The sequence below is a fragment of the Rhinolophus sinicus genome, chromosome 14 (assembly GCF_057876585.1).
Source record: "Rhinolophus sinicus isolate RSI-liver-muscle chromosome 14, RSI-T2T, whole genome shotgun sequence".
Lineage (NCBI taxonomy): Eukaryota > Metazoa > Chordata > Mammalia > Chiroptera > Rhinolophidae > Rhinolophus > Rhinolophus sinicus.
In genome coordinates, this window is record NC_142514.1 from 26,157,322 (window position 1) to 26,171,468 (window position 14,147).

General features: G+C 40.9%; 1 protein-coding gene across 1 annotated transcript in view; it reads right to left on the minus strand.

The window, feature by feature from the left end:
- Positions 1-12,159, minus strand: part of GNL2 (G protein nucleolar 2) — a 22,956-nt gene extending 10,797 nt beyond the window's left edge. Inside the window, exons 1-8 of the mRNA XM_019726553.2 lie at positions 11,966-12,159; positions 10,235-10,319; positions 9,188-9,282; positions 7,424-7,563; positions 4,581-4,765; positions 2,476-2,542; positions 1,401-1,559; positions 735-848 (exon numbers count right to left, since the gene is read on the minus strand). Coding sequence (XP_019582112.2) covers positions 735-848; positions 1,401-1,559; positions 2,476-2,542; positions 4,581-4,765; positions 7,424-7,563; positions 9,188-9,282; positions 10,235-10,319; positions 11,966-12,029 — 909 coding nt within the window. The 5' untranslated portion in view covers positions 12,030-12,159. The remainder of the gene's footprint in view (positions 1-734; positions 849-1,400; positions 1,560-2,475; positions 2,543-4,580; positions 4,766-7,423; positions 7,564-9,187; positions 9,283-10,234; positions 10,320-11,965) is intronic.
- Positions 12,160-14,147: the final 1,988 nt, after the last annotated feature.

Here is a 14,147-nt window from a genome sequence, read left to right on the forward strand (position 1 = left end):
GAATAGAGGGAGGAAAAGTATGTGTGGAGGGACGATGGCTGTAAGAAACCTAATCCTCATTTGCCATCATAGGAACTTAATAAATATCTAAAACTGGGTGAGGGGAGGGAAATCAAGAAATAGAATCATAAGCTGTATTAAAATATAAAAGAAGTAACAGCTAAGAGTTGGAAGTGTTTGCCTCTGGGAAGTGCAGAAGGGTGGGACAGAGAACATGTGCCTTTTGTTAGAAGCCAGGTAGAATAAATAAATACACAAAGTTGCAGGTACAGAACATGTAGCTTTGAGAACATTTGCTAGGTCGGTCTGGTTTCAGGGCTTCCCTGAGGAACTGACATCTGACAGGGGATCCAAAGCTGGAGTTTGGCAGGGAGCCCTCCAGGCCGAGGGGACAGAAACTGCACAGGCCCCGTGGGTGCAGGAAGCACAGCAGGCCTCGAATGCTCAGCAGGGCAGGGAACACAGAGTGTGGGGTGGTGGGCCCTCAGGTGCCAGGCACACAGCAGAAAGGGAAGCAACGCTGGTCAGGGATGGGGGTAAAGGCTGAGCTAGAAAATATTTCAGAACCCCTTATAATTCTGAGGCTCTATGGGTTTTTACATCTCTAGACCACACGTTTCTCATTATCAAGATGTGGCAAGTGAGGCTGGTAACTTTCCACCACTGTGCAAGAGAAATTCTTACACAAACCCACAGCTCCACGACCCCAGGAGAAACAGATCAGGTGTCAATACCTTTCCAAACTGCCGCAGAAGCTGAATAAATGCTCCTTTGCCAAAGGGGTTAGTAAGACTTGCATGGAAAGCAAGTGTTGGATAATCCTGGGAGAGGACAGCAACCCATCGTTTCTAAAGGGGAAAAAGAAAAGATGCTGCTAAATTGTAACTTGTTTATTTACAATACAGGAAGAATCAGAGCTTGAATTACAGGACTGTGCTTCAAATACACAGCTGTCTACGGAAAATGTTAGCTATAATTCTGTGAAATGTTTTTTTCAAGTGTGACAGTTAATGCTTTGTCTTTTGTCTTATAAATACAAAACAATATTCCAAAAATGCCTTCAATGCAACTTAATGAAATAATGTAACATGTTGTGAAATGGGCCAGTCCTACAGCTGCCACCTTCTGAAGGGGCCCGCATCACTCACTCTGGGCACCCTGCAGCTGCCCCGTTACCCACCAGCAGAGGATAAAAGGTTAACTCTGCCCAGCCGATGAAGCACATTTTGGTTGTGTTTCCAAAGAGAACATTTCAATAATGACTACAGTCTCAGGAGGCCAATGCTTTAACTAATATTCCAAGTCCCAGAAACCAGGAAACTGATTGATTTATGGACACTCTAAGCTTACACAAGCTGAGTGGCCTCGGATGTCTGTTTTGCATTAGCAGCTGTACTTACTGTTGCCCAGGTCGGAACAAGGTCACATTTGTTAAGAACAAAAATGAGGTGTTTCCAGGGTTTTTCCTTTTTCAAGTAAGTCTCAATGTGAGGGGACCGGGTACCCATTGGGTCTCTAGCATCAAGAACTTGAACTACAACATCTGAAGAATCTATCACCTGCAAATTCAAAGAGGCAAAAATGATTTGCTATTGTACAAGGGCAAAACGAACGAGGGCTGACACTTAAGGCAACCCAGGGGAAAAAAACAATAGTGATAACTTCAAAGCAATCTTATGAGGAGAGTAGGTTGCAGCCAACCTCAATGCCCAGTGATCAGAATTCAAAAGTTTTTTCATCCTGTGGTATGTGAAAGTTGTCAAATTTCAAATAGGAAAAGTCGCTTAGAAAAATCCATCTTATTTCATGACTACTATGCATTACTGAACGGTATCATCTACTTATTAGACTTCTGAAAGTTTCTTCTGTTACAAGTTTCATGTATTTTACAAAACACTGAAAAATTTAGTTTGCTTCCATAGTACTAGCTTCCTATTACCAGTATGTTACTCTTTAATTATGTGACTATGCTTGAAGGTCTTTGTTCCCAAGAATATTACTAGTGTGAAGACATAAACCTCAGCCAGCTAGAGAGCAGTGGACTCAAGATACACAAAGACTCTTCCACTAACTAGCTGGGTGAGCTGGTAAGATATTCATAGATGTGTTCTCATCTATGAAATGAAAGGCCTGCACTAAGTAACTTAAAAATTCTCATAAAGGTCTAACCATGTATGATAGATCTAAACAGCAATATCACTTTAGCAGGTCATCCAAAGAAATATTGACAGAGAATACGTGAATGTGTATAAGGTAGCTGCTATTACACGAGTAGTAAACAAATAGTTATTTAGACGGATGACAGTATGTTCATGGCTACATCAATCCTGGTTTCTTTGTGGTAGAAAGAGGATAGAATGGGCAGCAGACTTGATACTGTATCTGACAGAGCTTCAATATATCGAAATCAATTTTCTCATGTAAGATTGTGAAAGCCAAAGGAACCACTCAATGAGAGAGAATTTAAAGTCTTACCTTGTAGAGCTCACCCCATATTCTTTTGGACTGTCCCTTTTTATATATCTCCTCTTGGGCTTCATTTCTAAATAAGAAAGCACACAAAGTGAGCAACTATAGCACTACAAAGATTAAAAGGATATTTTAGGGAAATATCAACCATATAACAAGGAAAATGGTATCAAAACTGGTTGCAGATGGACCAAAAACAAACAATTTTAAAAGTGACTCTATCCAAATGTCCACCCACAGATGAATGGACAAAAATAATGTACATACATAATGGAAAACTATTTAGTAATAAAAACTAAAGTACTGATTAGTGTTACAGCATGGGTGACCTTGAAGACATTATACTAGTGAAGTGAGCCAGACACAAAAGGACAATTACTGTATGACTGCACTTATATGAAGTATTACTCATAAGAGTATTCAAACTCCTAAGAGACAGAAAGTAGAATGGTGGTTGATGGGCGGGGAGAGGGAAAATGGGGAGTTATTGTTTAATGGGTGCAGAGTTTCAGTTTGGGATGATGTGAAAAAATTCTTGAGGTGGATAGTTGTGATGGTTTCATAACCATGTGAATGTACTTAATGCCACTGAACTGCATGCTTAAAAATGGTTAAAGTGGTAAATTTTGTTGTGTATATTTTACCATAATAAAATTTGTTTTTGAAAAAGCAACTGTAATTAGGCAGTATGTCAGAGAATTATAAAAGGAACTGGCAAGACCTGAACCCTAATCTATACTCCATAGCTGCCAGGTAAAGTGAACTTTTTCTGATGAGGTTGAGAATCTGTTTATTAGCCTCAAAGACACTTATCCAATGTCTGAAACAAAAATAGTTTTGTTTGTCCCACCTATTGCACCTTTTGGAGGAGGAAAAAATTTCAAATCAACAGAAGACTACAAAGTTAACTGGAAAGTCCAAATAATTCTGAAAAATGAACTGCTGCCTCTTTTTGCTTGGCTTCAAATGGCTTCACATTATCTCCAGGAGGCCCAAAGCTTGAGACGGGCTGACAACACCAGTAGGAGGCATTGCTGCAGTCAGTGGACAATGCCTTTTTGCTAAGTCACTTAAGAGACATGAGAGAAAGAATAGGGATTCTCTGGCACTACTTAGGGGAAACTAAATTAGTAAACCCTTCTGGAGAGTAATGAGGCAGCTGCCTATCAAAAAGCGTGCATACTCTCCAGTACCGTAATTTCCCCCATAGGAATTTATCTTTGGGGAATAATTAAGGATGAGAAAGGTTTGGTCACACTAATGTTTTACCTTAATGGTGTTTACTATAGGGAAAAACTATAAACAGTATAAATGTCCAATAGTGGAACTTGTCACAACAAAATACTACTTTGACATTAAATATTATATTGCTGTTAAGTATTGGCACAGAAATATATTCTTAATAAGTTAGAAAAATATATGAAAATAAAAGGCAAGTTAAAATACAGTCCTAAGGTATTATATTTGTAAATAAAAATTGAGTGTAAGAAAGATCTAGAAGAATATATATATATATCGGTGGCTGATTCTTAACCTTCTTTTGGGTATGGACCCCTATGAGAATATGATGAATGTTACAGATCCTTCATCTCCTTTTCCGCCCATCCCAAAACAGTACAAAACAAAAATAAAAACAACAAAATGCCACCTTTATGCACTTCCATAAATTCTCCATATTATTTTCAAAGGGTCACAGAAACCTCCAAGGCCATCCATGTACCCCGCAATGGTCCAGACTTCTGGTTACGGAAGTCTTGATATTCACAAGGCTTAACATAGGTAGTGGGATTATGAGTTCTTATTTTCTTTTTGTTGTATTTCCACTTTAACAATATTTTCTAATTTGCCCATGACAGAATATACTGCTATTATAATGAAGAAGAAAAGACTTTTTATTTTGGGGATGAAGAAAGAGACCTATAGTAAACAAGCCACCTTAAATTATTTTCAACCTGGCCCCAATTTCACTAATTCTTCTAGTCTAAGGATAGAGGAGAATTCTCCCATCTATGAGTTAAATCACTCAGCATCATGTAGGCAAAATAAGTGTAGAGGAAATGTTTTGTTGCAGAAGAGCAAATGATGAGGCCTCGTGAACTTCAAAACTGTACCTCACACCAGTGTCTTCAGTGACCAAATCACGGTCCTTGCCCTGGTCATAGCTCTCAGTGGACATCTCTGCATTTTCGACAAGAGACTGCACGTCACTTGCGAATAAATTTGGTCGCTTCCTCTGTGACTTAGGGCCAAATGTAGTTTCAAAGCTTTCAGTATCAAGAATGTGCACCTTTGCATTCTAAAGAGAAAGGAGAATTATTGGTGAAAGTAAGGAAAGCACTGAGAAAACAAAAAATTAGAAACCTACCTGGGAAGTGCTTCCCCCCCCCCCCCCCCAAAGCTCAACCTATACCAGAATCTACAACATGCATGCAACCTGGCTTTAAATCAGCAGTTGCTTACTTCAACGGCCAAAGTACATGTTCCTGTATTCTGAAGTTCTATAGGCTTCCTCGGAGAAATACAAAAGTAATACAAAGAGTCAAAGCAAATATGAAGAGTTGTGTAAGACTTGCCAAAAACTCTGCTTTTTTCCCATTTATCCAAACTTTTGTCAAATGTAATTAAGGCGACAATGCTAAAAATTAACTTACCTTTTCTGAACTTTTTTTTTTTCTTTTGAGCTTTCAAACAAGTGTATGAAATTCGCCAAATTCACAGATTTTGTCAAGGACAATTATACTCAAATTTGTGGGTATTTTTTTTGTTTGTTTTTGTTTTTTTAAACCAACTGTAAATGCCAACTTTTTCTTGGAAGTTCATTTCTTTCATGGCTAAAAGGAATTGCTTGTTTTGTAAGATGCATTTTAGTTTCAGATAACATTTTCCCTAATTTAGGTAACGTTTTTATTAAATGCACATGGAAAGTCTTCAGATGAAAAACATCTAGCAGAAGTCCAAAATAATAGTTTAGATGTGATAAAAGGAACCTGATACTAACTAGAACTTGATGTGACTGTAAAGGAGTTACGGGCATAGGAATTTTTGAAGCCGGATAAAAGTCAAAGTCTGAGTTAGGATCTATCACGTAACAGAATGTTAACAGCCGGCAGGGAATATCCTCAAAAAATGTACCCTATGCCCCTAAGTATAAGCTCCTCTGTAAGCACCAGCTACTAAGCACGGATCATGGAACCACACCTGTGGCTTCTGAACTTTCAACAGATTCCGACCTCTAGCTCCTAAAGACCCTTATGCTGTTACAACTTTCTCAGACCCTCTAACCCACTGCTTACTTTGGTTTTACTTGCTACCCTGCAACAAGAGAACACCCCCGAGCAGGGTCGCATTTACATGGCAACCAGGTTCTGATGTCACTGGGAAAATTGTGATCCAATTTATCCTTGAAAATCTCTTAAATAACCTATAAAGGACAGTATACATGGATTTGTGTACATAAACCTATACATTAGTAAGTACAATGCAGTAATATGCAGTATATAATGAAGTACACACAGAAAATAAGTTAGTCTTTACTGTACTGCTACAGAAATACAGTAATTATAATGCACATGAAGCTGAATGTGCAAAAGTTAGAAGCATATCTGATTGGACTCCACTGTGCAGCAACCTCAGAATTAGATTTTCTAATGAGTGGTAGATATCACACTAAACTAAAATAAGTAAGGTTTCTCCAGGTCAAAACAGAAAACTCATCAATTACTCTGAGTTCCTATCTGCATCAAAATATTAGCTGACTGCTACAGCTGGAGAGCCTTCGGCCTTCATTCTATGTATCAGATATTTAGGCACAGAACAACTGGAATGGACAACAAAGCATTAAATCCATAATAGAATCTCTCTGTTTTTCTCATAAACAGGATTCAATATTTTGTTGAAAGATGGCTTTAGGGAGAACAGACAAAGAGAACAAGGGAAATGAGCAACTTGTCTGTGGTTCATGAATTACACTCATGTGTTTCCCTGAAAGAAAACAGTCATTCCACTAATAGGTGCCATTCTTCTCGTCTGTCATAAAACAAAGCATAATTGATAAAACCTGAGGCAATAACCAGGCCTTGGTTTTTATTTTGTTCTGCAAGTAAACACTTTTCTTTGAACTGTTAATCCATGTATGCATGTCAATGTTTTCTTCCCCTCCTTATACTGGAACTGAAGCTTACATACTGGCTCCATTTCTGGGAATTATTATTCACGCAAGTAAAAACGTGCAGGCAATCATTAGGCCATTTCTTTGGTTCTGTGTGAAACTCATTCTACTCAAGCCAGATCCAGTGCTTACTGTACTTTGAACTTCAATGATTAACAACCAATATGACCAGCACCCTTGACTTCAGCTCAAAAGAATCTCCAAGCATCTCACAGAAGCCACAAGTACACGCGACCAAAGGTCTCCCTCCTACCAACTCAATCCTAATTCTATGGTTGCCCCAAAGTTTGATGGAATTACCACTTAAACAAGTTTGCCTACCAAAAAAATGTTTAAATGATACTAGTAATAGCTATGATCTATCTAGCTCTAATTAGGTAGCAGGCTATGTGCTCACTATGTGCCACGAGTTTTACGGATGGTTCATCTGCATCCAATCACCTGAGGAGGTGAGTTATCTTGACTTTACACTTGGGGAAGTGAACGCTCACAGAGAAACAGAACTAAGGCCATAGGAAGGGGTAGAACTAAGAGGTAAAGACTAAAATTTAGGTCTCACTCCAAAGCCTATGCTTAGATCAACATACTACTAAACCTCCCCGCAAAAACGCAATTCATACTAAAGGGGAGACCCCCTAACAAAGGTGAAAAGAGAAGTCATGGAAAACTCAGTAGTATTGCATTAAAGTTACTATTCTCTAATGGAAAAGCAAAAGACAAATTTGGTAGAGTATATGCATGGCATTTGCCAAAGAAACTCCATTGCCAGGGAGCTCTCCATCTTACATGAGGCTGGATTCGATCATGGAGAAGAGACATGGGTAACTTGCTTTGCTTCATGACAACTTTGTATGGATCCTTCATAACTGTATCCATTTCCTCTTGAAATTTTTGTAATGATGACTGCTTAATCACCCGTGTGTTTCCTGTTTTACAAAAGAATGTTGCCATTTAATAAACAACTCCTTTTTGCTTCTGTATCCATCTTCCCAATGCCACAAGGAAAGATTTTGAACTACCCTTGCTCACCCAAACACCTGATACACCATCCCATGTAGTCATTTTCAAACTTAAAAGAGGAAAAAAAACTGCCTCTCTGAGAACTAAGAACTAATCAACCAACCCAGACACATAAAGGGTTTCAATAGTTTTCCCAGCCCAATTTCCTGACTGGATGAAATTGAAAAATAAAAATCACGGAACAGGGCTGAGAGTTGACAGATGTCCTACTGCCTGTCTGCTCTGGCAAAGAAATCTGAAGCCAATCACAGCTGATCAGTTGGAATACACAGAGAATCCTGAAACACAGAACCTAAGAGTCAGTTAGTTTTTAGGGTTATGAGGGCTTGAAAGGGCTATTAAATTAACCAATAAATCCATGCAAGGGAACGAAATAAAGCTATGAACACTACTACCTAGAGAACACCTTGGAAGTGAGAGAGCTCAAAGAACGTATTTCATTAAACAGCATGTTGTAGCACAATCACAAAACTCAAGATGAGGGTGACTATGACGGTGGTGATGGCGGTGGTGAGGATGACGACGGTAATGATGAGAGCAGTTAATGCTTATCTTGTACTTACTATTTACTAGGCACTATTCTGAGCACTTTACATGAACTTATTCATTTAATTACCACAACAGTCCTACAAGATAGGTACTATTTTTATCTTCATTTTAGAGATAAGGAAATTGATGGACAGACAAGACTTAATAATGTGCCCGCAGTCACAGAAATGGCAGGATCCAGAGATTCAAACCCAGGCAGTCTGGACCTGACATCACAGTACTTAGCCACCATGCTAAACGCCTCTGTAAGGAGTTTTCTTTGATGTTTTTCTGCGTTGCAGTGTCCTAGGAGGTATCCCATCAAAAGATGTAAGATGTATTCAAAAGTAGTTGCCACCTGCCCCCAAGCACAGAGGTAAAATACCAAACACTGGGGTCTGACCGTCTGACCCACACACCACACAGTGGCGAAGGGAAAGCCTGAAAGCCCAGACTAAAATGAAGGTGGAGTTCCCAAAGAAAGAAGCCCTGATCCCTCTGTGACTCTGGAGATACTCTATTCACCCCTGGGAAGGACCGACAATGAGGTGCTTTCATTGTCACTCAGTTCAAATACAACCCCACTAAGAAAAAGTATTTCAGAGGAACTTCTGGCTAATGTACTCACTCTTCAGGCCAAAGGCACAAACATACCTGCAAGGACCCTCTCAGACAGTAACCTCTCCAGGCAACCAGGAATGAAGACATGAGAGTTCTACGGTCTGTCAGTGCTGGTCATTAAGGACGGTCTTACCTGTTTCAGAGGGTCACTTAATGAACAACAATGAGCCCTTTTCAAAAAGAAGTTACTTATGGAATCCACCTCCACTACTTTTCTCTGCACTTTTTCCACTATGGGTACTTTTTATCTCATCTCTTTCTCATATAATCCTTGACAGTTTCACTCACCCCAAAACTCCTGCCTTTTAGACACCTGAACACTCTCCCCTTTCTACACAGCACACATTTTGTAGAGCAAAAATAACAGAGGACAATACTCACCAAACCATTTAATATTTGGCTCCACTCTTGCCACTGTGCCAGAAGCCACCGTTGATTGATATTGCAGAGGCTTAATCACTTTACCACGATTGTTCCTAAATTGAGGAAATTAACAGATTTTGGTTGACAACAGAAGAAAGGCAACAGCAAAGTTTGGTTTACAGAATACCCTTTCCATCAAAAGGACATTTTCTTTTCTTTTCTTTTTTGGTTGTAAATGATCATGAAATACAGATTTCAGTAAACAAAAAGTACTACATTTGAAACAGATTGCCCAAAAGCCATTTAACCTCTTGCAACAGAGCACATAATGATTTCTGCTAGATGAATAACAAATAATGCCAAGGTTTAAAAATCTGTTTACTGTTTTTTGCTTAAAAAAAAAAATCACATAGTTGAGTTTTTTGGGTAATTACTTGAAGGCTGGTTTAAATGAATTTTAAGTAGAGGGTGATTTATGCTGTAACTCAAAATTCTAAAACAAACTGCAGAGTAGGTGACTAAGGCAGATTAAGTTCATTGACGTTGGTGTTTTAGACACATCTTTTAGAACGGATGAAGAATCTAATTACCAAACAAATTAAGACCAGCTAGCGAAACGCCACACTCAGAGTTTCTGTGGTAGAGGCTGCCTCAGCAGAACTCAGAGTTGGGATGAGTTTCCAAAGGCCACAACGTTGTGATCTAAAGTTTGGCATTCAAAACAAGTCCTCTGGCTGCTTTCAAGGCAGTCCTATATGCCTTGTTAAAGAAAACCAGATTTCTATCTGACAGATATTCAACTTGAGATTTACACTTGTGGGGGCCGCAACTGTGAGGAACAAGACCTCTAGTTGTTGTGACACAATCATGATTTCACCACCCACACTACCCATGTCTGTAACCAAAAAATTCACAATTTATCATAACAACACCCATCGAAAATGATAATTGAAATCACACTACCCGGCTTTGGGGCTATAGCGGGGGTGGGACTATCAAAGGCTTAACGGGTCTCAGCTACAAGTCAAGGGCATGAGGGGGAAAGGATGACTGTTCAGTGCTCACCTGCGCTCCTTCTGCCTGTACATATTCAGGCGCCTGATTGTGGCCCGGTCCCTCATGTTTTGGCCTCCAGCTCCCTGTACTCGATCTAGGAAACACAAGTAGACCGCATACTATTTGATAACCAATCAGTCAAAGTTTGATCACTGCTTCCAACGCACCCACTAGTTCATTCAGAGTAGGCAGGCTGCCGCCTCACTGAAAAATCTCGACTTTTTCCGTATGTTGTTCCCACAACATTATAATTACTGGAAGCTACATGGCATGACACACCTGACCTAATCTTTGATCCTCGATAGGATTGTCTTTGACAATGACAACAGCCAATATTTTGGGGCATTAACACTGTGCTGTCCACATCACAGGTATTGCCTCATGTAATCCATACAATAATCCTATAAAGAGGGACACATTATCCCCATTCTGTAGGCTAAGAAGCTGAGGCACAGTGGTCAGACCCTTGCCCAATGTCACACCGCTCCTAAATGGCAGAGCCACAATTTAAACAAAAGCATCTGATCACTATCTGTGCTCTTAACCACTAAGACACCTACCTCTGGGTCTCAGTTTAACAAATATGAGTGTCTGCTAAGTGCAAGGTACCGTGGGAACTACAATTTTGATACCATGTTCCTAATGTAGTAGTTTCTTAACTTCCTAATGTTTGATTTTAGTTTACTCAATAGCTAGCAATTCTTGCCTTATAGTTGAAAGAGAAAGAGAACAAATAAGCAGAGGGTGATTTGTGCTGTAACTCCCTTCAAATCACCTGTCTACTCTTGAAGTCACGCAGTAGTAAACAGGCTAAAATCACAGGAGTGGCAGCCCTACTGCTCATTAACTGTACCAACTGTGACAAGCCACTTCCCCTATTTTGGCTGTGTCTTCACTTATAACCTCATGATCTCTAAGGGCCTGGGGGGAGGTTCCTGACATTCTAAGTCTACACAAACTGAATATCAGCAATCCAGAGAAAACATTCAACATGAATTCAAGTCATCAAAAACTTTAAACCATATTTAAAAAGTTTTATTAACTAAACCTGAATAGAACAGACTCCTCCAAAGGCTATCTTGTTCATCCTTTAGGTAGAACCTAGACAAAACTCATACACAGCTCCAAAAACATCTTTATTTATCTGTAGGATTTTCTCTGCACTTTGCTAGACAGGATGACTCCAAGAGCCAAATCTACAATCCCTTTCTCATTTAAATGGTCAAAGCTAAGGTGGCAGGCAAGTGTGGTCAAGTATAAAAGGCCACATGGATTGGCCTTATATCGCTTTCCATCTGACTTTATCTAATTTACTTCTGACAATTCCTTGAGTTGGGAAGCTGGAATCATACAAGACTGAAATATACTGGGGGAGGAGCTTCAACACCTGACCCACGCTAAGACGCAAGAAGAGGTCAAGTTTAACTGCCCCTTCCAGCTCAGAGCCTCCCAGTCTCTGCATCTCACAACGGGAGTCGTCCCACGGCTGCCAGGCCTGAATGTTCACTTTCCCCAGCTTTAGACCTGGTGTCTGACAGCCGTGACAGGCGTGCACGATGTCAGCCCTCCTCAGGGCCTCCGAAAGAAGAAACCACCTTCTCCGTCCTCATCCCCAATAGCCACTCAGCTCGAAGTCACTCCAAACAATGCCACCCGTGTTTCCCCCCCCCCCCGTCTCCTCGAAGCCCTCCCCACAAGCTTCCTCCAAGCTCCACCCTCCGCGAGCTCTGCCGCTTGTACCGGGGTTTGTGCTGGCCTTAGATGGATTGATGGTGCTCCGTCCTTTGTACTTGGGCTTCACCATCTTGCCGGCGGGACGAGGACCGGAGTGCTAGCTCCGGCCTACGGCTGGTAAACGAGTTCGTCACTTTCCAAGAGCCGCCGAAGTGACCCGCATGAACCACGCAGGACCACGTGTGCAAGGGCTACGTCACTTCCGCTCGCGCCCCTTCCTTCCCCGGTGCGACTTCCTGCGAACTCGCTAAGCGCGCGGCCGCATTCCTGGCTCCGCCCCCGTGCCTGCCGCTCAAACAGCGCCCTGCGCCCAGCCCCCGCCCCGTCTCTCTCCCTAGCAACCGCCAAGCTGCCCCTCCATAGCGACCGCCTGGATACCCAGGACCAAGAGCCCAGAGCTCCTAGTTGGGCCCACCCCAAAACACAGAAGCCTCTTCCCTGGACGATGGCACAAACTTAAGTTTAATTATCTGAATTTGTCCTCTAAGCCCTTCCAAAAGCGACTGACCACACAGCAGCCAGATAACATCAATCAGATTTTGTCACGCGCTCATTAAAACTCCAATGGCTTATCACTCTTAGAGCTAGAGACAGAGACAGAGACAGAGAAACTCCAACTCCTGGTCATCCCTATAGAATTCTGCATGATCTGGCCCCTGCCTATTTATCTGACTTCATTTGTACCTCCTTCCCTCTGGTTATTCTGACATTTACAGTGAATGTTCCCGTTACCTGTATCATTCTTTCCCTGAATCTTTGCATGGCTAGTTTCCCCTGGTCATTCAGTTCTCAGATGAAATGTTACCTGCTGGGTAGGGTCCTAAGATTTAGCCAATAAAAATATGACTAGTTAAATTTTAATTTCAGATAAACAATGAATAATTTTTTAGTATAAGTATGTCCCATGCAATGTTTTGGACATACGTATACTTTAAAAAATTCATTGTTTGTCTGAAGGCAAGTTTACCTGGGCATACTGTATTTTATCTGGCAACCCTTCCTATTGGGAGAAGTCTTTCCTGTTGTTAAAAAAAGAAACAGCAGGCCAAAATGGAGGCATAGTGGCTAAGCCATGTCACCAAACCAAAACTTGATATGGGATGCTGCCCGATTCTGTGAATCACTTAATAAAGCCGATTAGATCTTCAAATTTACTTGGTTGAGTTTTGTTTTTCAACACTGTCTAAATCAGCCATCTCTCACCCTTCTGCAGTCATTCCGTCACATTATTCTATTTTATTTACTTCATGGCATTTATCACTATATGAAATTATGTTATTTACAAGTTTATCGGCTGCTTCCCCAAAAATAGAATGTAAGCTTCCTGAGAGTAGGGACCTTGTAAGTTTGTCCACCGCTGTATTTCCATGATTTAGAACAGCACTTGAAACTTAGTGAGGATTCAATAACTGTTCACTGAAGGAAGGAGTGAATAGATGGTGTCTTAGCTCTGCCTGCTGTAACAAAATACCATAGACTGCATGGCTTAAACAAGACATTTATTTTTTACAATTCTGGGGCTGGGAAGATCAGGGTGCCAGCCTGGTTGGGTTCCTGGTGAGAATTCTCTTCCTGGCTTGCAGACAGCTGTCTTCTCACTGTCCTCACATGTTGGGGAGATAGGGACAGCTCTGGTCTCTTCCTCTTCTTATAAGGGCCCTAATCCCATCATGGGGGCTCCACCCTCATGACCTCATTTAAACCTAATTACCTCCCAAAGGCCCCACTTCCAAGTATTGTTGCATTGGGGATTAGAGGTTCAACCTAAGAACTTTAAGGCGACACAAACATTTAGTCAGTAGCAGATGGGAATGCCTCTTGCCCTGAGGGGAAATGACAGTGGTGAGACCCAAGAGTTTCTGTTTCTACTAGTCAAAATAAAGTCTCTAGATGCCAGTGTGTTTCAACCAAGAAGCTTTCTCTCTCTTTCTCTCTTTTTTTTTTTTAGCACCTGAAGTTGTCAGGAAGTGCCTATGGCTGTGCCTTCAGGATCAGAGAAGAGGTGGTTAGGCCCGAGGAAGGTGGATTCCAGCCTGTGGTGAAGCTCGTTTCATAAAAACAAACAACTTGGTATAAAGTGAGGTACTCTAATTGTGAGAGGGATGATTCTTTATTTCTGAGTCTAAAACAAACAAGCCCCAGAACATTCTTTCTAGAGCAAAAGCAGGCCATGTCCTAGACAAGAGTA